The sequence below is a fragment of the Eptatretus burgeri genome, chromosome 15 (assembly GCF_056783735.1).
Source record: "Eptatretus burgeri isolate ZD-2024b chromosome 15, Ebu_testis_v1, whole genome shotgun sequence".
Taxonomy (NCBI): domain Eukaryota; kingdom Metazoa; phylum Chordata; class Myxini; order Myxiniformes; family Myxinidae; genus Eptatretus; species Eptatretus burgeri.
This window is the reverse complement of record NC_140975.1, coordinates 701,004-722,346: the sequence shown is the minus strand read 5'-3', so window position 1 is coordinate 722,346 and position 21,343 is coordinate 701,004. Positions and strand designations below refer to the sequence as shown.

The window sequence follows — 21,343 nt, the reverse complement described above, 5'->3', positions numbered from 1 at the left end:
CCATGTAGTTAAGTCGTCTGCATGAGTGGGTTTGTTTAGTTCGTTACTCAGCCCGTAGGTTATTTATTTTTGGGACACGAATACACTAAATGTCGTACTCAGGGATCCGAAGATAAAATGTACTCGGGGAAACTTACACATGAAGGCACACGAAAATTTGACGACTCGGGACGAGTCTGGAAAAAGGGGAGGGGGTAGTGTTATGGCTGTGGAAATTCGCAGAGCACCATATAGGTCCTTAGATCAGTTATGTCTATAAGTCTGTGTTCAGATAGATTTCCCCACCGATGTCCAAGGGATTTTGTTCGTGTAACCGGGCTGTGAATCTTCAGTTAGCCGTTTTTCTTTTGCTATCATTATTTTGGATCAACCGCTTCACAACAACCACCTCCACCGCCAACATCGCTCAAATCAACCGCTTCAAAACAACCACCTCCACCACCAACATCGCTCTCATCAACCGCTTCACAACAACCACCTCCACAACCGCCTTCATCGTAACCACCTTCACCACAACCACAACCGCATTTCCACCTCGGCACACGGTTGCGAGAAGCCTGGCATTCATCGGGGGAGAACGGACGATGGCCCCACCCCCCCCCCCCAACGACGGACCCTGCGAGTGGATTCTCAACACGTGCGGAAAAGACGAAAGCTATGGAAAATACAAAAGAAAGGCCCCGATTCGGCGAGGAAAACGCCCTTCTGGAAGTGTCCCGCGTGTGCTGGAAGAGGGGGTCGGAAGGGAGGGGCGAGGCGCCGTGGAGATAAAAGGGCGCGCTGAACGCAAGGTCTGGGGCTGCTGGAGGTTGTAGAGGTGTGTGGAGGAGAGGAAAGAGTGTCGTGTCGGAGTTGTGGGCAGTGTGTGGAGCCGTGGTAGGGGACTGGAGAGAGCGGAGCCAAGGCGCGCGGCCTGCCGTACCGTGCCTTACCGTGGGTCGCTGGAGAGGGGACGTCGAGGGTCGCCCTAGTGAGTCACCACGAGGTTGAAGGGAACCAGCCCAGCCTCTCGGAGCCTTTGCGGTCTACACGGCTCCGTGCCTATAAAGACACCAAGAGGTCCAGTCTACCCCTCGTCTGTCCTGGGGTTTTTCCTTGTTTCTTTGCGTGAACGTTGTGGCGCCATTTCTTTAAGTAGAACAGTTAAGTGTGTACATAATAGATAGATGGTAGTGGCTCTTTTTCATTGCTCATGGTTTGTCCCTTACATGTTACATAATTGTATGCATGCTCTCCTTGATTGCATGCATAACTGCATGACTACCATTGCTGCATTGATTGACGTGCATGCCTGCATATGTGTCTTGTGAAATAAATGTGCTTGTTCAAGTGTTCACCCGTTCGTTGCGTCCTTTCCCTAATTGAACTGCCATATTGCACTCGGAATATAGTTCGTTTTTAAATAGCCGATAAAGTGATCGGGTCCAACGGGGCTGCGCCATAAATACCCCGCTCGGTTATCCCAAAACGAAGCGAGCTGCTTAAGCGGCTCGTTTCCAAGCAGCCCCGTTGAGGTACAGTCTCTCGGTAGTCTGCCCGCGTGATTAATTAGGTATATCGACGATTCGGCCATTGACCCTGTAGCGTGTTGACAAGGCTGCGGTGTGCTCAAAACACACCCATAGCAGGATTCCGGCGTTCGATCCGGTATGCTGCGACTCGATTGTCCGTTCGGTGGGACAGGCAGCCACCATTGGTTAAACGCGGTTGCTCGCATGCCGGCGGGCGAGAATCTACAACAATATCATGATATCTCGAAAGGTTGTGGACGAGTTGTGACGAAAATAAGTGGATGAGTTGGTTTGGTGATTAGAACAAGCGGGATTAGATTTTGGTTGAGATCCATCCTACCAGTGGGATACAGAACGTAAACTGTTCAGCCTGGCGGAGGTATTTGCTCTACCAAGTGCCATTCTACCTCTTTTGGTAAGTGTCACTCTGAGTGATTTTCATTCCTTCTGTTTGTTTGTTGGGTCGCCGAAATAGGTGACCCTTATTGTCAGTAATTCTGTCTTTGTTTGGATGTTTGTTCGTTTGTCATCAGCATAATTGGTAGTAAACTTGAGCAGATTTTGACCAAACTCGGGTGGTAGGTACATCTTATGACCTCGTGCTTTGGAAATTGTGATGGTTGCTCGGGACGCTTTGGTTCCCGAGGAACAACCGAAAAACCTTCAAAATCTGTGCCGTTCACGCGAAATCAATTCCGAAAGCCATTCTCCCACGTAGGGTTATGAAATTTGGCATGAATGATCTACAGGTGATGCTCTATCAAATATATTCCGGTTTTTGTGATATATGGAATACTTTACCCGCAGCACCCCATACAATTGGGGTATGCGCGAAATTTGGCGAAAATTGAAGGCCCCCTAGCGACCAGGTGAGTGCATCGATACGAATTAAACTTTGCAGGTTCATGGTACTCAATGAGTACTACAACTTTGCCTCAGGACGTATTGACTGATTTCGCTTAGGTCAGGGGTCAAAGGTCAATTAGTGCAAAATGCGAGAGCTGGAGTTGCCTTCGTGCCAAATGCTACTCCTCCTCGGGTTATGGTCGGATGGTCATGAAAATTCACACTAATCGTCTGGAATACATTGTGCACAAACAATCGAGCCGGATTTTCGATTTAGATCTTTGTTCACTCACAGAGCACCCCCTCGAACTTTGGGGATTTCTTATTTCAAACCGCATTTTCGGTACTTTTCATTCAAATGGATACCGAGTAGTTATCAGTAGATGGAACTGGATGATATTTGATATGCATAATCTTAAGGTGATTCCCTATCTGCTATATGACATCCATTTTTCTCTATATCTTATAGTTTCCATGCTCGGCGACCCATCGCCGCCTACCGGCTTGTCTGTCTGTCTATCTGTATGTCAATCGCCTGCAGGTCACAATTTTTAACCGATGTTCACGAAACTTCAGGAAATGGTAGAGTTGGTCATCAGCAAGAAGCCTATTTATTTTGAGGTCAAAAGGTCAACACAGGCCAAAGGTCAGCAACTGTAAAATTTCTAAAATCATCAGATTGACTTGAAATTTGAAGAGGATTTGTACATTTTGTCATCAACTTCAATCACCAATTATTTTAAGGTCAAATTTGTTTTCGAGATTTCGCAAGTATCATACTCTGCATGACATCTTTCTTATTTGTCTGTTTGTTCGTGTGCAGGATATCTCAAAAATTGTTGAAGGATTTGGACAAAATGTTGTGTGTGATGAGGTTGAATTGATTAGATTTTGGTGAAGATCTGGAGACGATCCAACTAAAGACTATCACCCAACCAACTCATCCACCTGAAGTGATTCTTCACCATTGACAGCTAGGCCAAAAACGATATACTGTATAGCATGATATCTGAAAACGTTGTGGATGGATTGAGACCTTGGTGGATGAGTTGGGTAGTTGACTAGTTGATAAGAACAAGCCAATTAGATTTTGGCTTGGGGCAAATGCAGATTCGGCCAATCAATGGGGTAGGATACAACATGTAAACTGTTCAGCTTGGTGGCGGTATGAGCTCCACCGAGTGCCGTTTCAGTTAGAAGGTGTCGAGATGAGCTATTAAAGCCATAACTATGACTTTAAGTCCATCTATCCTTCCATTTGTTAATCAATGGGTCCGTCAGCAGTTTGTTTCGTTTTTTTATTTTCACTCACCTGGTCTTTATTTCGGTGAGCTCATGCGATCGAGCAGTGTCAGTCAGTCAGTCAGAGAATCTGTAAGCAATTCAGTCATTATCATGAATTCTGCTCAATGGGGTTCTTCGAGTTGCATTGGGTGATGCCATTATTTTATTTGCGCAATATTTCTTTTTCTGACTTAATATTTTCTGTTTGATGAACATTATTTAATTGGTGTGCAAGTATAATATGTATTATTGAAATGTAAAAGATATATTACTACATATAATAAAATGAACCCATAATTTTGCCCGCCCCCGCTCCACAGTCTAGGCCCTCAGCCCAGGCCTATTTGGCTTATGCGGTAATCCTGCCCTCATACGGGTATATGGGCCACACAATAGCAGCATGTTCAGTTAATGATGGTATTTTTGTTCAGAATAAATGTGCTAGACGAGACTATGCACTCACTCCATGAGTGCTGTTCTCGTTTTCATTTTGCTTTTGTTCACCTCTGGTGCTTGATATTCCGAGGCTGCGAAAATGGCAGAGTAAGAGGATCGTTATATCTCCCTAAACGACAAACTTAACAAATCCATCGTTGGTCTCCTCAGATGCATTTTAGGATTATTGCTTCATTTTAATTATTTCCTTGTTCTGGAGTTTTAAAATTGTTAATTTTTCTTTCGTTTTAATCTCGTTTTCAAACGCGTATTAGGAGTGGTTTCAAAACCGTAAGACGTTCCGTAACACATCGACTCAGATGTCCTGGAGCCCTTGCTCTTCTGTATACAGCCGATGGAACAAGGTTGTTGTTGAGTTTGAGCTTTTTGGATTGTTTTGTGACCGCTTTTTAATTATTCATTTATTTGGACAATTGCTATTCGGTAGACGAGGTAAATTTATCCCCCCCCCCCCCATTTATTTCCATACCACTTTATCTCTCGCTGAAGAGTTCAATTTTTAGTCAGTTTGTGTTCCTGCATTTTGTAGGCTGATTGCTTTTGTGATGCTGTTTTTATTTTTTTATCTTTTTTTTTGTGCTATTCTATCATAAAATTCTCATCATTTTCTTACCTTTCATTTGTGATTGCCACTGTCCATCTCTAAATCATTGCTTTCTGGATGCACTGAATTTTACCAGGATCCAGGAAGAGTTTCCTTTGACAACATACCTTGATGTTTCTCTCTCAGGTCACATGCTTTCTCCGTTGACGGTAACGAGTCGATCGGGTAACCCTTGGGTGGCTGTTTTATTCACCTGGTTTCTCGTGCAGGTAATCAGTTGCCTGGTCCAACTTCCTCCCTCCCCAGGTCCGACTCGTCCCCCTCTTATCCCTTCGGTCCAACTTCCTCCCTCCCCAGGTCCGACTCCTCCCCCTCTTATCCCTTCGGTCCGGCCCTCGCACGCTCCCGTACGACCCTTGCGCTCCCTGCCCGACCCTCATGCCCCAGCGCGCTCCCTGCCCGACCCTTGCGCCCCCGCGTGCTCCCTGCCCGACCCTTGCCCCCCCGCGTGCTCCCTGCCCGACCCTTGCCCCCCCGCGTGCTCCCTGCCCGACCCTTGCCCCCCCGCGTGCTCCCTGCCCGACCCTTGCCCCCCCGCGTGCTCCCTGCCCGACCCTTGCGCCCCGCGCGCTCCCTGCCCGACCCTCGCGCCCCGCGCGCTCCCTGCCCGACCCTCGCGCCCCGCGCGCTCCCTGCCCGACCCTCGCGCCCCGCGCGCTCCCTGCCCGACCCTCGCGCCCCGCGCGCTCCCTGCCCGACCCTCGCGCCCCGCGCGCTCCCTGCCCGACCCTCGCGCCCCGCGCGCTCCCTGCGCGACCCTCGCGCCCGCGCGCTCCTGCCCGACCCTCGCGCCCGCGCGCTCCTGCCCGACCCTCGCGCCCGCGCGCTCCTGCCCGACCCTCGCGCCCGCGCGCTCCTGCCCGACCCTCGCGCCCCGCGCGCTCCTGCCCGACCCTCGCGCCCGCGCGCTCCTGCCCGACCCTCGCGCCCCGCGCGCTCCCTGCCCGACCCTCGCGCCCCGCGCGCTCCCTGCCCGACCCTCGCGCCCCGCGCGCTCCCTGCCCGACCCTCGCGCCCCGCGCGCTCCCTGCCCGACCCTCGCGCCCCGCGCGCTCCCTGCCCGACCCTCGCGCCCCGCGCGCTCCCTACCCGACCCTCGCGCCCGCACGCGCTCCCTGCCCCACTCTCTGCCTCCACAAATGTGAATGAAATTCTTGTGGTGAATTTTATTTGGTTGAACTTTGTGTCTGCTTGTTTATTAATTCTTTAAATACTCTTATTTATTTAATTCAATATTTTCTGGCATGTAATGCCCACAGGCTTTATCTTGGCCTGTAACCTTTGCACGGCATTTGTGTGGCAGTGTGTTACGTTTTCAGGGAAGCTGAACAGCATAGCAGGAATTGTTACGACATGTTTTCTACTCACATACGCCTCTGTCAACTTGGCCTGCCTCGCCATGGAATGGGCTTCTGCTCCAAACTTCCGGTACAATTAAAATTTTACGCTAAATAAAAGGGTGTTAAAAGGGACCTCATGGATCAGACAACCAAACTCAAAAAAAAACCCTCTGTTTGGAAAGGTATTCAGAAAGAAGGATGGAAGGTCGTACATGGGAAGCATGGCGATCCTTTAAGGAAGAGCATATTTAGTAAATTTGAAGTAAATTGAGCAGTTGGCATCCATTTGTGCTGCTAGGCCAACATTCCGCCTGTTCTCGTGGCACACCTGCTTGGGTGGCCTTTTGGGAAGCCTGGCCATGATGTTCTTGGTGAATCCTTTCATCGCATTGGTGAGCCTTGTCGCGCTCTCCATTTTGACTGTCTTCCTGCACTATCAGACCCCTGACATGGGCTGGGGTTTCATCAGTCAGGCACTCATCTACCATCAGGTAAATATAATATTATTATCCATAATCACTTTGACTTATCCCCCTTACATAAATCAAAACCTTGGTTGTACATAATGTTTTTTTTTTCCCCCCAAAAAGTTTTGAGTTGTCGAAGATAAAGAAGTGAAAATATAATTTCCATTCAGGTGCGAAAGTATCTGCTGAAACTGGACATTCGAAAAGAGCACGTGAAATTCTGGAGACCACAGATTTTGCTGCTCGTTGCCAATCCTCGTGGTGCTTGTGGACTCATACGTTTCCTGAATCACCTTAAAAAGGGTGGTCTCTACGTGCTTGGCCATGTTGTTATTGGGAATCTCGGTAAGAACAACGGCCCTATTTGGTTTTGATCATTTTTCTTTTTCGTTGTTGCTTTTGGGGTTTTTTCCCCCCATTTGAGACTTGTCAATGATGCTGCTACAGGTTGATAAAAGGAATTGCCCCCCCCCCCGTACCACCCCTCCCTGACCTTACAACCTTACAAATAATGAGAGCATTGACTCTTCCATTGTGCTGCCTTGCGTTGAGCTGCCCTGCATTGGGCTGTGCTGCGCTACCCTGCCTCGCATCGCTGCACTGTCCCCGCGCATCCTTGTCACGTCTCTGTGCTGTCCCCATTGCGTCGATGTGTGTCCCCGTCGCTGCACTGTCCCCACTGCGTTGCATCCCACCTGTGTCCCGCTGCTTCACGTCACGCCCTCCCCCGCATCCCGCTGCATCGCGTCGCACCCCCCCTGCGTCCCACTACTTTGCGTCGCGCCCCCCCCCGTGTCCCACTGCTTCGTGTCGTGCCCCCCTGCGTCCCACTGCTTCGCATCGCGCCCCCCCCCTGCGTACCGTTGCGTCACGTCCCCCTGCGTCCCGCTGTATTGTGTGCTGCTGCGTCGCCCCTCCCCCCCCCGCGTACCGCTACTTCTCGTCCGCCCGGCATCGTTGCTTTGTGTCACCCCGCGTCGTTGCTTTGCCCTGCTTTTCCAAACGTTGGCAAATGTTCTCCTTTGATTTGTGTTTGTGCACGGCACAGACACGATGCCCTATGATCCTGTGCAGACCGAAAGCCCCTCATGGTTGGCGCTGATCGACCAGTTGGATGTGAAGGCGTTTGTCGAGGTGACATTAGCAGCTTCTGTACGTGAGGGTGCACAGCATTTGCTGCGCATTACAGGTCTTGGTGAGTTGTTTCATTGCCGATTGAAAAATTAATTTGTTACTTGGCAAAAAATTTTTTGCTGCTCGTTGCCAATCCTCGTGGTGCTTGTGGACTTACGTTTCCTGAATCACCTTAAAAAGGGTGGTCTCTATGTGCTTGGCCATGTTGTTATTGGGAATCTCGGTAAGAACAACGGCCCTATTTGGTTTTGATCATTTTTCTTTTTCGTTGTTGCTTTTGGGGTTTTTTCCCCCCATTTGAGACTTGTCAATGATGCTGCTACAGGTTGATAAAAGGAATTGCCCCCCCCCCGTACCACCCCTCCCTGACCTTACAACCTTACAAATAATGAGAGCATTGACTCTTCCATTGTGCTGCCTTGCGTTGAGCTTTTGAGATTCAAATAATTAAAAAAAATTTTGCCAAGTATGTTGGTCTGTCGCGTTTGTTTGTCTGTCACAGTTTTAGACCACACTTTTCAAGCAATCGTTCTGAAATCATTTGTGCATGTAGGTGACCGGCCAAGAACAGCAATACTTAATTTTGGTGAAGATCTGGATCTGGATCCGGATCTGAGAATCTGTTATCCTTCGCCATTGAGAGATTGGGCCAAAAACGATATGTAGCACAATTTCTCAAAAGGTTATCCATGGCTTCCGAGAAACTTGGTGGACACATTGGGAGTGCCACTTGGAAGAAAGAATTGATTCGATTTTGGTGAAGAAACAAATCCAGAACTGGATTTTTTTTTTTTGTATACACTGTCAAGGCTCGTATGAGAGCTAACACACAACAACGGGAGCAGGAAACAAGAGGGGCGGGAGAGGGAAGGACAAAACAGTGGGGAACAGAGACATGAGATCTATGGAAGGGAGAGGGATGGGGCGGGGTACATGGGGTAAACAAGATGGATACTTCCAGGTCTTTCAGGAAGGAAAGGGGTGAATTTGAAGGAGGTGGGTTTGGGGTAGATTAGAGGGGTAGAAAAGATCGAGGTTTTGGATGGGGGAAGATAAGAGATGGTGATGAACAGCTGTTTTGAAGACCTAGAAGGAAGAATGGGATTGAAGATAGTGAGGGAGTTTGTTCCAAAGGTGGGAAAAAGAGGAATGAAAGAGTGAAAGTGAGCAGCAATTCTTGATTTTGGTAGTTTTACCAGAAGGGGGTAGATTATTCAACATCAATGGACCTACAACCCAAGGTTTTGTCCAGACAGTCAGTCAACACAGCAATGCATTATCTTTATACAAGCTTATTTATTACTTTTCTTTGAAGTATTACTACATTTGACTAACTTTAATCACACATCAGTTTATTTGATAAATTATGCGATAAACACTTTACCTTGCAGATATATCCATTATCGTGAATGTGTGAGATTTCTCAGGATTGAAAGACATGTTCCACGTGTTGGACCAGCTTGTGATTTTACCCAGATCTGCAGCGAGTGAAGAGGCTGCTGCTTGCCGATCTGAGGGATGACAGATGTGGAGGCAGAGGGTGGAGTCATCAGCAAAGAGATAAAGAGGATTTTCCAGAGAGTCGGAGAGGTAATTGAGGAAAACCAGAAAAAGAACAGGGCCCAGAACGCTGCCTTGAGGAACTCCAGCCTGGACAAGAAGAGGGGATGAAAACTCCATTTAGTGCCACACTTTGGCTGTGACAGGAGAGGAAGTCTGCGAGCCATGAGTGGAGATGGTGTTGCATACCATAAGAAGAGAGTTTGGTGAGCAGGGCAGGGTGCCAGACCGTGTCAAAAGCACACGATATGGCTCTGATTTCATGTCCGGCATAGAGTACCTCCATCCATTGTTGGGAGAACTGAAGCAGCATATCCAGTGTAGTGACCTGGTTTGAAATCAAATTGATGATCAGAAATCAAGCCATTGGAGAAGAGGAAGGATTTAATGTCTGAAGTGATGATTGATTCCATAACCTTGCTGATGATTGGGAGAAGGCTGATTGGTCTGTTTTTGCACCTTTTTATGCACGGCAGTAATGTTTGCTGATTTCCAAGCAGATGGCAGATGACCTTGAGCAAATGAGAGGGTGAATAGAACAGAGAGAGGGTGAGCAAGAGCAGAGGAGCAGGTTTTTAGGATACGTGGGCTGATGCTCTCTGGTCCGGTTGCAGAATCTGAGTCGAGGTTTGACAGCAAGCTCTCCACCTTGTCAGGAGAAAAGGACACAAGAGTCCAGGGACAGTTGGGTGTGACTGGGTAAGGTGGGTACAGAAAGCGATGGGTTTGGGACACAAGATTTAGAAGCAAACACCAAGTTTAGGCATTCAGCCTTTTCATGTTAAGTGTCTGCAGTGCGGCCATTTGAGGTAAGTGTTTCTTGTGTATGCTCCCCCTCCATCCACTCAGACTTAATTAGAACTGCTGGCAGTGATGACCGGGTACCCAGACGTCCACCTTTGATACAACATGAGACTTACTGTGGATGATAGTTGCAAAGTTTTGCTTCGATAGGATCAGTGGTCCCAGAGAAAACATTATTTAATAGTGATACAAATACAGCCCTGCTTTGAGACAGCTTGGGACTGACAAGTTACGAACCGGGTCGCACAAAGTGTTCAATCTATTTATTCTGCACACAGTTGATCATTTTTCCTGGAGCCATCATCGGTATCAATTTAATTGCTATTCCTGTACCCTCAAATGCATTCAGGTGCAGCTAAATGAGCCTTCTGGAAGAAAAGAAAAAATCTAAAAGTTCTCAGATTCAAATAATTAAATAATTCTGGCTGCCAAACCGTGTGGCCGATCGGGTTGAAATTTTAAACCTCTGTTTCACATGTCGGTTGGATTATAATTCTCAAGTTTTGCATATATTGATGCAGCGGTTCCAGTGTAAATATTACTTAATATTTTTCCTTCAATCCAACGTGGCTGCCAAACCCTGGGGCCGGTCGAGTTGAAATTTAAACCCTTCATTCCACATGAAGGTTCCATCATAACTCTGAAGTTTCACATTTATTGACGCAGCAGTTCCAGAGTAAACATTAATTAATATTTTCCTTCAATCCAATATGGCTGCCAAAGGATGTCGTACATCAAAAGGGGGGAGGGGGGATAACTTTTTGTTCGTCATGGAGAGGCGGTCATACATGTGGAGTTTCGCCTCGATCTGTTCATCCATTTCAGAGAAGAAGACTTTTAAAGTTATTAATTTTCAATCCAATATGGCTGCCATACCATGTGAACTATTACAACATAAATTTAAATTCTCCCTCTAATGTGGTAGTGGATCATGCTTGTTAAGTTTTGTGTTGATCAGACAAGGTTTGTCCCAAGACTATCCAATATGGAGGCCAACCATGTGACTTGTGACATCATAATTTTTAGCATATATGCAGAAATGCTTGTGTATGATAGTTACCAAGTTTTACTTCCTTAGGATAAATGGTTCCAGAGAAAACATTATTTAATATATTCCTTGAATCCAACATGACTGCCAAACCATGTGACATATCAATTATTCATTTACAAACTTGTATTCCCTACCCGTGTGCAATAGGTATGTGAAGTTTTCCCTTGATCTGACCAGCCGTTCTGGAGAAGATGTTTGAAGATTTTAGGTTAAATTCAATATCGCCACCAAACCATGTGACCTATCAATTAGAAATTAACAAACTTGTAAAAGGATGTCTTGGGGAAAGTGTGTGTGAATTTTTGCCTCAATCTGTCCAGCCTTTCTGGAGAAGATTTTAAAAAATTTATTAATTTTCAATCCAAGATGGCTGATGAACCATGTGACTTATGACATAAATTTACATTCTGCTTCCATTCGTGTAGTGGAACACTTGTGTGAAGTTTCGTGTTAATCGGATAAGGTACGTTTTTCAATCCAAGATGGCCACCATACCATGTGACTTGTGACGTCATAATTTTTACTATGTATGCAGACATGACGGTAGATGATAGTTGCAAATTTTTGTTTCGATAGATTAAGCAGTTCCAGAGAAAACCATATTTCATATTTTTCTTAAATCCAACATGGCTGCCAAACCATGTGACCTCTCAATTATTCATAAACAAACTTATGTCCACTACGCATGCAGAATACACTTGTGAAGTTTCCCCTTGATCTGATCAGCCGTTCTGGAGAAGAAGATGTTTGAAGGTTTTAAGGTCAATTCAATATGGCCGCCAAACCATGTGACCTATCAATAAGAAATTAACAAACTTGTGAAAGGATGTCATGGGAAATGTGTTTGTCAAGTTTTGCCTCAATCTGTCCAGCCGTTCTGGAGAATATTTTTTTTAGATCTTCCTGGAGGATCTCTAAGTCTTACTCGTGTTGTTGTTCTTGTGGACTTTTTTGTTTCACAGCCTACAGTTTTCATCAAAACTTCCTGAAAGTTGGCAAATTATATACAGTAGACTAGGTGTAAGTCGTCACCATCGGGATCGAGAAAAAAGTGACTACTTAGACATGTGATGACTTGCGCGTATGCGAACATTAATGATGACTGTGGGGTGAAGGATGAAGTCGCGCGTGGCATGGACACGTACGTGTGAGAGGGCGCCACAATCTCTAAGCCAGCTATTGTACCAAAAGGGAAACACAATCCTTGGGGCATAGGTGGGGGTTCATTGGTGAGTTGGAAAGTGATCAAGCAAAGATGGAATTCATGAATCACTTTATCAAAAGTAAAGATAATGAACAACTGTAAGACAACTCGTATACCATCGGTGATGGTGTATGACCATCGACAAATGTGGAATGAATGGCTGTTAGAATTCATTCATTGGAATGAATGTATAATGAGTTTTCATATGGAATGAAAACTCGTATACCATCGACAAATTACATGACAGTCATCGTGATGACTACCACTCAATACCTTTGTGAAAGTGAGTGTGGTGATATACAAAACAAGCTAATATAAAACCATGATCGGACTTCAACACGAAGCTCGATCGATCCTTTACTCCTTCGCCAGAGACTGTATTGCGCAGCCTGTCTACCTCTTCAGATGCATGTAGGACAGCGCGCTGACTGAGCTGAACGCAGCGCAGTTATAAATAGCCTATCACTGGCAGTGCACACCAATGAGCACGCATCACGATTCCATGAAATTGGGCTTCTCACGAGGTAGAAGTTCCGTGTGACGACTTAGGCGTGGTAATTTACTTGAATTTTCCTTACGCGGGAACGGACAACATCTGACGACATATACGAAGTGACGACTTAGAGATGACGACTTGCAGACTTTATTCAAAGGGATTTAACATTAGATAAATTCGGGACTTTTTGACGCTACCGACTTAGGCAAAGTGACGAGTTACACGCTGCCGACTTGCACCTAGTCTACTGTATATGTAAAAATACCCTGCACAGACAGTAACCATCTCCGATTTTGAAAATTCCCCTGAGAAAAAAAAGTTATGACGTCAAAATATCTACGCTAATGGAAATCGCCTAAAAAAATTATCTCCGAAACTAGGCAAGCTTTTTGAATTCTGTTTGCGGGAATCGAACAGGGTATTGGCAGAGATGAATTGCCGCACATATGATACATCACTATGACGTCATATCAATTTTTATGACGTCATCCTATTTTTTTGTTTTTTGTTTCATTTGTTTCACAGCCTACACTTTTCATCGAAACTGCCTGAAACTTGGCATATATATGTAAAAATACCCTGCGCAGACAGTAACCATCTCCGATTTTGAAAATTCCTCCTAGAAAAAAAAGTTGTGACATCAAAATATCTATGCTAATGGAAATCGCCTAAAAAATTATCTCCGAAACTAGGCAAGCTTTTTGAATTCTGTTTGCGGGACTCGAACAGGGCATTAGCAGAGATGAATTACCACACGTATGATACATCACTATGACGTTGTATTAGTTTTTATGATCATTCCTATTTTTTGACATTTTTTGTTTCACAACCCAGAGTTTTCATCAAATCTTCGTGAAACTTGCCGTGTATATGCAGAAAGCCCACGCGCAGGCAGTAACCATCTCCGATTTTGGAAATTCTTCTGAGAAAAAAATGTTGACGTCATATCACCGCTAATGGAAATCGCCTATACCATTATCTCCGAAACTAGGCAAGCTGTTTGAATTTTGTTTGCGGGAATCCAGCCGGGCATTAGCACAGATAATTTATCGCAAACCTGATACATCACAATGACGTCATATTCGTTTTTATGATGTCATCATTAAGAGGATGAGGATCTTAGCTCATTCGAGCTTGTTTTAAAAAAAAATTCTAAACAAGATGGCTGCCAAACCAAGTCACCAATGACGTCATAATTTTTTTCTCTGGTGAATTGTGTAGATGAGGCTCAATAAATTTCAGATTTTTCCCATGCAGACTTGACGAATTTTCACCGGGATACCGCTTCACCGATGACGTCACGAAAAATCACCCGTGTTCCCCATGGGGAGTTCATTAAAATGTATGAAGCGAAAAAAAAATTTCCATTGTACGTTTTCAGAGAAAGAGGTCCAAAGTTTATCGGTTTTTTTCAAGATGGCGCCCATACCACTTGACCAATGATATCACAATTATCAATTAAGTATGCTATCAAAAAAGATACATACTATGGTGAAAATTTTGTGTCGCTCGGACTTACCGTTCCTGAGAAAATGATTTTTAAAGCGAAAGAACCTGCAAATTGCCGGCGGAAAAAAAGAAGAAACAAGTCTGAAGACAACAATGGTTCACGAGCGGTATTTGACGATGTAGATTGTTTCATAAAGGCCCTGCCACACCTTGACGATTTAGCCAACGTATGCCTGACGTATGCAAAATTGGGCTAAAATGCTGGCACATGTCAAATACGTTATGGGTAAGTTTGTATACGTTAAGAGCACGCTGGCATACGTCGTAGTTCACCGAGCTGTTAGACAAATTTTCCATGCTTGAAATTTCCCGACATATGCCAGCGTATGACTCACACGTTCCGCATAACGCTGGCATAAGTTGTAGGCACGTTACGCGATCGTTGACACACGTCGACACACGTTACTTGTAAGTTACTCATAAGTTGAAACACGTCGAGCTAATGGTTAGCATACCCGAAAATTATTTCTAACCTATGAGTAACGTGTTGTAGGCACACTACGCGATCGTTGACACACGTTACTTGTACGTTACTCATAAGTCGAAACACGTCAATGTAATGGTTAGCGTCAGTGTTCCAGACTCCCTGTTTTTTTTTTTGTTTGTTTTTTTCTTCGGTATGATGGTCATGTTGACACTTTGATTTCTAGTGCGGTTATAATATAATATAATTAAAAGGCTGCCGCTCAACGATTTAAATCATAACAGTCATACCAAAGAAAAAAAAAACAAAAAAAAAACAGGGAGTCTGGAACACTGACGCTAACCATTACCTTGACATGTTTCGACTTATGAGTAACGTACAAGTAACGTATGTTGACGTGTGTCAACGATCGCGTAGTGTGCCTACAGCTTATGCCAGCGTTTGCGGAATGTGTGTCATACGTCAAGTGCGTCGAGAAATTTTCAACATGCTGAAAATTTCTCTATGTACTCGGCGTACAATGACTTATGCCAGCGTACTACGACGTATGCCAGCGTGCTCTTAACGTATACAAAACTTACCCATAACGTATTCGACGTGTGCCAGCTTGGTTCGGCAATTTTTTCATACGTCGGCATACGCTGGCTAAAACGTCAAGGTGTGACAGCAGCTTCACACTTCGATGTCTAGTGCGGTTATGATTTGAATTGTCGAGCAGCAGCCGATGAATAGCCTACGCCACGTGATCGTCGGCGATATGCTCCCGCGCTATGCATAAGTTAGACTATCGTTGGGCATAGGTTGGGAACGCCGACAACACGCTCAGCATTCGTTGGTACAAGTTATCTATATGTGATTAAAACGTTCTGTGTTCGTTACTAATACGTTATGCATACGTCCTACACGTTATTATACGCCCAAAACGTTTTTAAAAACATCAATAGTTCAGCGTACGCCAGCGTTTTACATACATTTTGAGACCTTGCCATACGCTGGCTAAAACGTCAAGGTGTGACAGCCCCTTAAGTCAAGGATGAGACAATGTGATAATTTTTGACCAAGTTATAAAAATGATCAACATGATGTGGTATGAGTGACAGGTTATTAGCTGCAAAATGTCGAAAACCCGGTTTCGTTCAACAACTTTCAAAATTTGACCTTTAAAGGTCACAAAACAATGTTGTGGACATTAAAATAAGGAAACAGGATACGTGCTATAGCTTATTGGAGTTAGTTCGTCGAAGAAGGTCGAAACCCGGTTCGATTCCCACAACTTTGAAAATTTGACCTTTGTGAACTTTAAAGGTCAAGGATTATGACCTTTGGTGCAAAACTTCCTCTGGAACATTCCAGGAACAATATAACGTCATATAGGCTATATGGCATTTCGCACTCCTCGGATTATCCATACTTTGATGACATCAGCGTAAAAACAAACTTGAAGGGGGCGCCATGGGCAAGGTGTTCGAGATAGAGCAAAATGGTTTCAAGACTTTAGGTTGGTAATGACCTCGATTATGCATAAAATATTGTCATCCCAGCTCTCAAAGTTTGGGCGGTCATATGATTTTTATGTCAAAATTCACAATTTTCTAAGTTCGTGACCTTGTGACCTTGACCTTGGGACGAAAATGAAAAATCGAGCTCCGTGGGACTATGCAGGTGCCATTGGGCTAACCCAAATACCGAAACCTCTGCCAATTTGACAAACCCCCTCAGAGAAGATGGATTTTCATGTCAAAATTCACAATTTTCTAAGTTTGTGATCTTGACCTTGGGACGAAAATGAAAAATCGAGCTCCGTGGGGCTATGCAGGTGCCATTGGGCTAACCAAATACCGAATCCCCTGCCAGATTCGACAAACCCCCTCGGAGAAGATGCAAATTGAAATCGGCTACCCCCTAAAAACACGTTTTTTGGGCGTGGCTCCGCCCATAATGGGCGCACCATGCCCCTTCTCAGGAAAACACAACTAGATCATGATATAAACCTCCCACCAAAATTTTATCAGGATCGGATCAAAACCCACGGAGCTATGCTTGGGACAGACAGACAGACAGACAGACAGACAGACAGACACACACCAATAACGAATATAGTGGTCACTTTCTTTTTCGTGAACCAAATAACAGAAGAAAAACAATAGGTTACCCAGTCCATTGGACTGGGTACCCTAACTAGACGCCACCAGGATTTGGAGGAGGGAGACAGGTTTGAGAGTTCAGAGTTGAGATTAGAAAGATGTTGTTTCCTGGTTCTCCTGAGGGTAGATCCACACTTGTTCTGAGCTGTGTGGAAGAAACTGAGATTGCCTTCAATTGGATTAACCTTCCATGATGCGAAGACAAGTTGTTTCAGGACAACTGCCTCACCACAAGCTTCAATGAACCATGGGCAGGAGGAAGCTAGGAGAGCTGAAGATTAGATGGGATACATCTGTGCATGAGGGAAAGCAAGTTTCTTTGAAAGAATTCCCAGGATGAGTTGATGTTGGAGAAAGTAGCGATGGGAGACCAGTTTAGAAGTTTTTGATGGCTGCTTGGAGACCCTGCCAGTCAGCCTGAGTGTAATTCCAGACTCGACGGCGCTGAGTTGGTCTCTAATAACAGCCAGATAGATGCCTACTTTGACAAGCATGTAGTCAGATGAACCGATTGGAGCAGAAGAAGAACAGCAGATATTTTCAGGAAAATTGGTCAAAATCAAATGCAGAAGAGATGGAGTACTGTTGGTTGAGATCCGGGTCAGTAGTATCCGGGAGTACCGTTGTTTCAGATCTTCTCCCTCTCCCTCCCCTTCACTCTCTCCCCAAGCCTGGTGTTTACTTCATGGTTAAGGTGACTGCCTTAAGATATTTGGGTCTTGTGTGAGCCCCTGTTGTGCTATTGTCATAACACAAGGTGGGTTGACTCAGCCTGTCATCCTTCCAAGGTCGGCAAAATGAGTACCAGCTCACTGGTAACAGGGGCATCGTCACACATCCAGAAAATGATGCAACCCCAGCCACGGGCTGCAATTGAAACAACAACTCTACTTACCTCCCTCCCCTAACTGTCCTACCCCCACCCCCCAATCCCCTCCCTTTCCCCCACCCCACTCTCTCCACCTTTTCCCTCCTTCCTCCTCCTTTATAGTATAGATATGTTCCTCACTATTTGATAAAATGAGATTATCCAATGAGAGAACATAGTGGTGCAACGAAGGTCTTTAATATCCAGTGACTATCAGGGTCTACCTTCCCCCCACCCCCCACAGGTGGAATGAAACCAAACACGCTTGTAATGGGTTTCTATGATGATTCCCAATCACATGACTGGTTCCTATCTGATGGCGCCTTTGCCGACAATGCTGAAAACAGATCTCACGAAGCTTCAGTTTGTGGTCCCACCCCTGTTCAGCAACTTCGCACTCATTTCCCCCCTCCACGTGGAGCAGAAGCAGTGCGCTTGCTGTGCGAATCGGAATATGTTGCGATCATCAACGATGCCATCAAAATGGGTCGAAATGTTTGCCTCGCTCGCTCCTTCCATCGGTACCCTGGTCCTCCCCTCCAAAACAGGTTTCGATTATTGCGAAGGGATGAAACCCCATTACAAAGCACAATCCACTCTGACAGTGAGACCGACACTAGTGATCTGGAAACAGGTGCTTCAGTCACATTTCCTGATGACGATGACGATGGTTCAGTTACTATTGACGTTTGGCCTCTGGACTTGCTGCGCCCTGATGCGGCCTTCTACCTTGATGTATGCGGTCTGCTCGCATTGCAGCTTGCCTGCGTGCTGGGTATGGTGCCTGCTTGGCGTGGAGCACGGCTCCGAGTACTTTTACCTGTTGAAATGTGCTTGGGAGTCGGGCACAAATCATCGGACGGTGCCAGTGATTGCCTGAATGATGCAACGGAACAAACGGCAAATTCTGAGCTTGGAGGCATGGGCACGGAAGCCTCTGCCTCATTCCTGCCCTTGAGGGATGGGGTTCGTGAGGCGGAGGTGCGTCTACGTAAACTACTGTCTGGCCTGAGAATTCGTGCCACTGTTCACACCGTACCTTGGGATGATGTCGTTGCTTTACATTGGTGTCGCAGTGATTCTGGATGGATTCCAGACTCTGTCGAGGATGTAAGTGGTGTGGCAAAGACCATCGCGGGAGTCCCAGAGAAACTTTGCACACCTTATATCGATGCCATTAATGGTCTACTCCGGCGGACGTCTGGTGCCGCAGCCATCCGTCTGCTTTACCTTCCTCGACCACCCAGTGATCAACGCAGGTATCCGGCCTACTTGCAGAGACTTCACCAAATGACTGGTCACCTCGGTCCAACACTCTTTGTTCACGGAGTTGATCATGTTACTTGCACTGATCTTTGAATAGAATGCTATTTGTTCCCAAAACTTGTAGAATTAAACTTTGAATGATCTTTACTGCGCATAAATAGCAAGCAAATTAAAATACCACATTTCCTGTTTTCTTAACAAGAGAAGGAACAAGTCTCATTGTTTTTTATCCAGAGAAAATAAAGAAAATACAAAGACAAAATCATCAGGTCTAAATGTTGTGCAGATATTCCTCCAAATGTTGTGACTTTGGTCATAAATTGTTATCATGGATTCCAGAATGTCAAATCTTTCTTCATCACAACAAACCCGAGTGTTTTGTCATTGTACAACATGAATGTCTTTTATCTGCACATGTCTGTATTCCATCCCCCAAACACTCAAACCAGCATTCAACATTTTCTGTTTAAGATTTTATGAAATCCCTCACAGGTTTAGAAACCTGAACCTTTTTTGCCCTATGTCGTGAGGGAGACATTAATCTATTGATCCCCTGTGTTGCACTCCAGCATGCACATCATACCTCTGATCACAAATTTGTCTTCTGTCTTTTATTTTAATAACCTTGCTGCACTTAAGATTTGAACCTAATTCCCAAGCCTAAACCACCTGGCCTACTGTGTGCACAGGTTGTGATGTTGTGCTGTGAGGCGGGCACGTCCTCTTGCTGTTGCACTCTGCGTGCGGGCGTGCCCTCGCATAGTCATGCTATGCGTGCGGGCGTGCCCTCGCATAGTCATGCTATGCGTGCAGGCATGCTCTCGCGTGGTCTCACTGTGCGCGTTGGTGTTCCCTCACGGGGTTGTGCCATGCGTGCGAGCATGCTCTCACTTAGTCTCGCTGTACATGCAGGCTTGTACTCACTGTACTCGCTCACGTATCATCACTGTGCGTGTCGGTGTACCCTGGGGTTGTGCTGTGCGCGCGGGTGTGCCCTTGCACAGCTGGACCTGGGATTTTCATACCAGCGTTCTAATGTTTGCTCTTTTACAGATTTGATTAATTTACTCACGGGTTTGGAAATCTCAACCTTTTTTGCCCGATGTCATGAAAGAGGAGACTTTTGATTATCTGGTTTTCACGTCCCTCGCTTTGTTCGTAGCTTGCACAAGTTGCTGCATGAATGTGATGTTTCACCTTTTTGATAAAAAATAGGACTGACTCTACGACGTCATGCTTCATGTACAGTATGTCTGATGCTAACCTGTATGAGGAAGTTTTGATTAAAATGTTTTGTGCACCTGATCTGGTCAGGCCAAGCCGCTGCTGTGAAGTGCTCTTTCACCCTTTCGAAAATCTTTCAGAAATTGTGTTGTATGTAAATAACAATGACACTAAAATATGGGATAATAACTGCTTGCACCATATTCAAATTTGTTTTGATTTGTTAACTTTACAATCATATTTACCACTTCATTTACTTCAATACACCCCCAGTGTCAACATATTTAAAATCGGACAAAATGAGATCGGGGGAAATTGGTCTCATGAACATAAAGCCAAGATGCCGGGCTGCTGAGTTTGCTGTACGATCTCTCCAAATAACCCTCCTCGGGATTGATTCGTTTCATACAGAATATTGTTTTTTATATCCAGTAGTCTGACTGAAAATGTACCTCTGCTTAATTAAATATAATTCACTTCCAAGTGGCGCTAAAATCGAAATGGTTTTGACAGACATGACTGGCGGAGGGGGGAGTAAGACCATGATGATCTCTCGAGGCCAACGACTGCAAGTCTCGTGCAGGTTCTCAGCGACTGCAGATGCATGAACCTGCCACGGCTTGTGATAAATAAAGATGAGATGATTCCACTGTCACGGCAAAATATGTGTGTACAATCTACTTTTTGACAGATCTGGCCATTTCGTTAGCTTGAGGCCCACTTTAACGAGCATGTTGTATCATGACATCACAGTGATGTCACTGGCAATGGATGTGTATTTTTTGGACTGATTGGATTCACTTTCCTATCTGTTCATAGTACATTTGTATGTTCTAAAGTCAACCGTTTAGGAGACTTGTTGGTCCATTGAAACAAATTTTCATTTGTCTTCACGACCTTCCTCGTTGCATACCTGCCTGCTATCCTGATGGAGCATTAGCTTACCTTTCACCAAAGCCAGATGTGCTTGGGCAAGGGAAGAGATTAGGCCCAAAAAATACCAGTTGATCATCCCTGTCCGCTTCCTATTTTGAAGCCGCCTCCTTTTTTTTATCGTTATTTGTTATTTTGTCAAACATCTCAAAAAATCCATATGTTCGTGTCCAACCTGCACCATTCTCTGAATCGATCATTTCGTTTTGTAACCGAGT

The 21,343-nt window shown here is 45.3% G+C and overlaps 1 protein-coding gene across 2 annotated transcripts in view; it reads left to right on the top strand.

Annotated features, from left to right (window-relative positions):
- SLC12A9 (solute carrier family 12 member 9) overlaps positions 1-20,287 on the top strand; it is a 61,348-nt gene extending 41,061 nt beyond the window's left edge. For both annotated transcript variants that reach the window (XM_085857619.1, XM_085857618.1), the window contains exons 9-14: positions 4,828-4,910; positions 6,005-6,129; positions 6,340-6,532; positions 6,679-6,853; positions 7,557-7,703; positions 17,947-20,287. In XM_085857619.1, coding sequence (XP_085713745.1) covers positions 4,828-4,910; positions 6,005-6,129; positions 6,340-6,532; positions 6,679-6,853; positions 7,557-7,703; positions 17,947-19,061 — 1,838 coding nt within the window. In that variant the 3' untranslated portion in view covers positions 19,062-20,287. The remainder of the gene's footprint in view (positions 1-4,827; positions 4,911-6,004; positions 6,130-6,339; positions 6,533-6,678; positions 6,854-7,556; positions 7,704-17,946) is intronic.
- Positions 20,288-21,343: the final 1,056 nt, after the last annotated feature.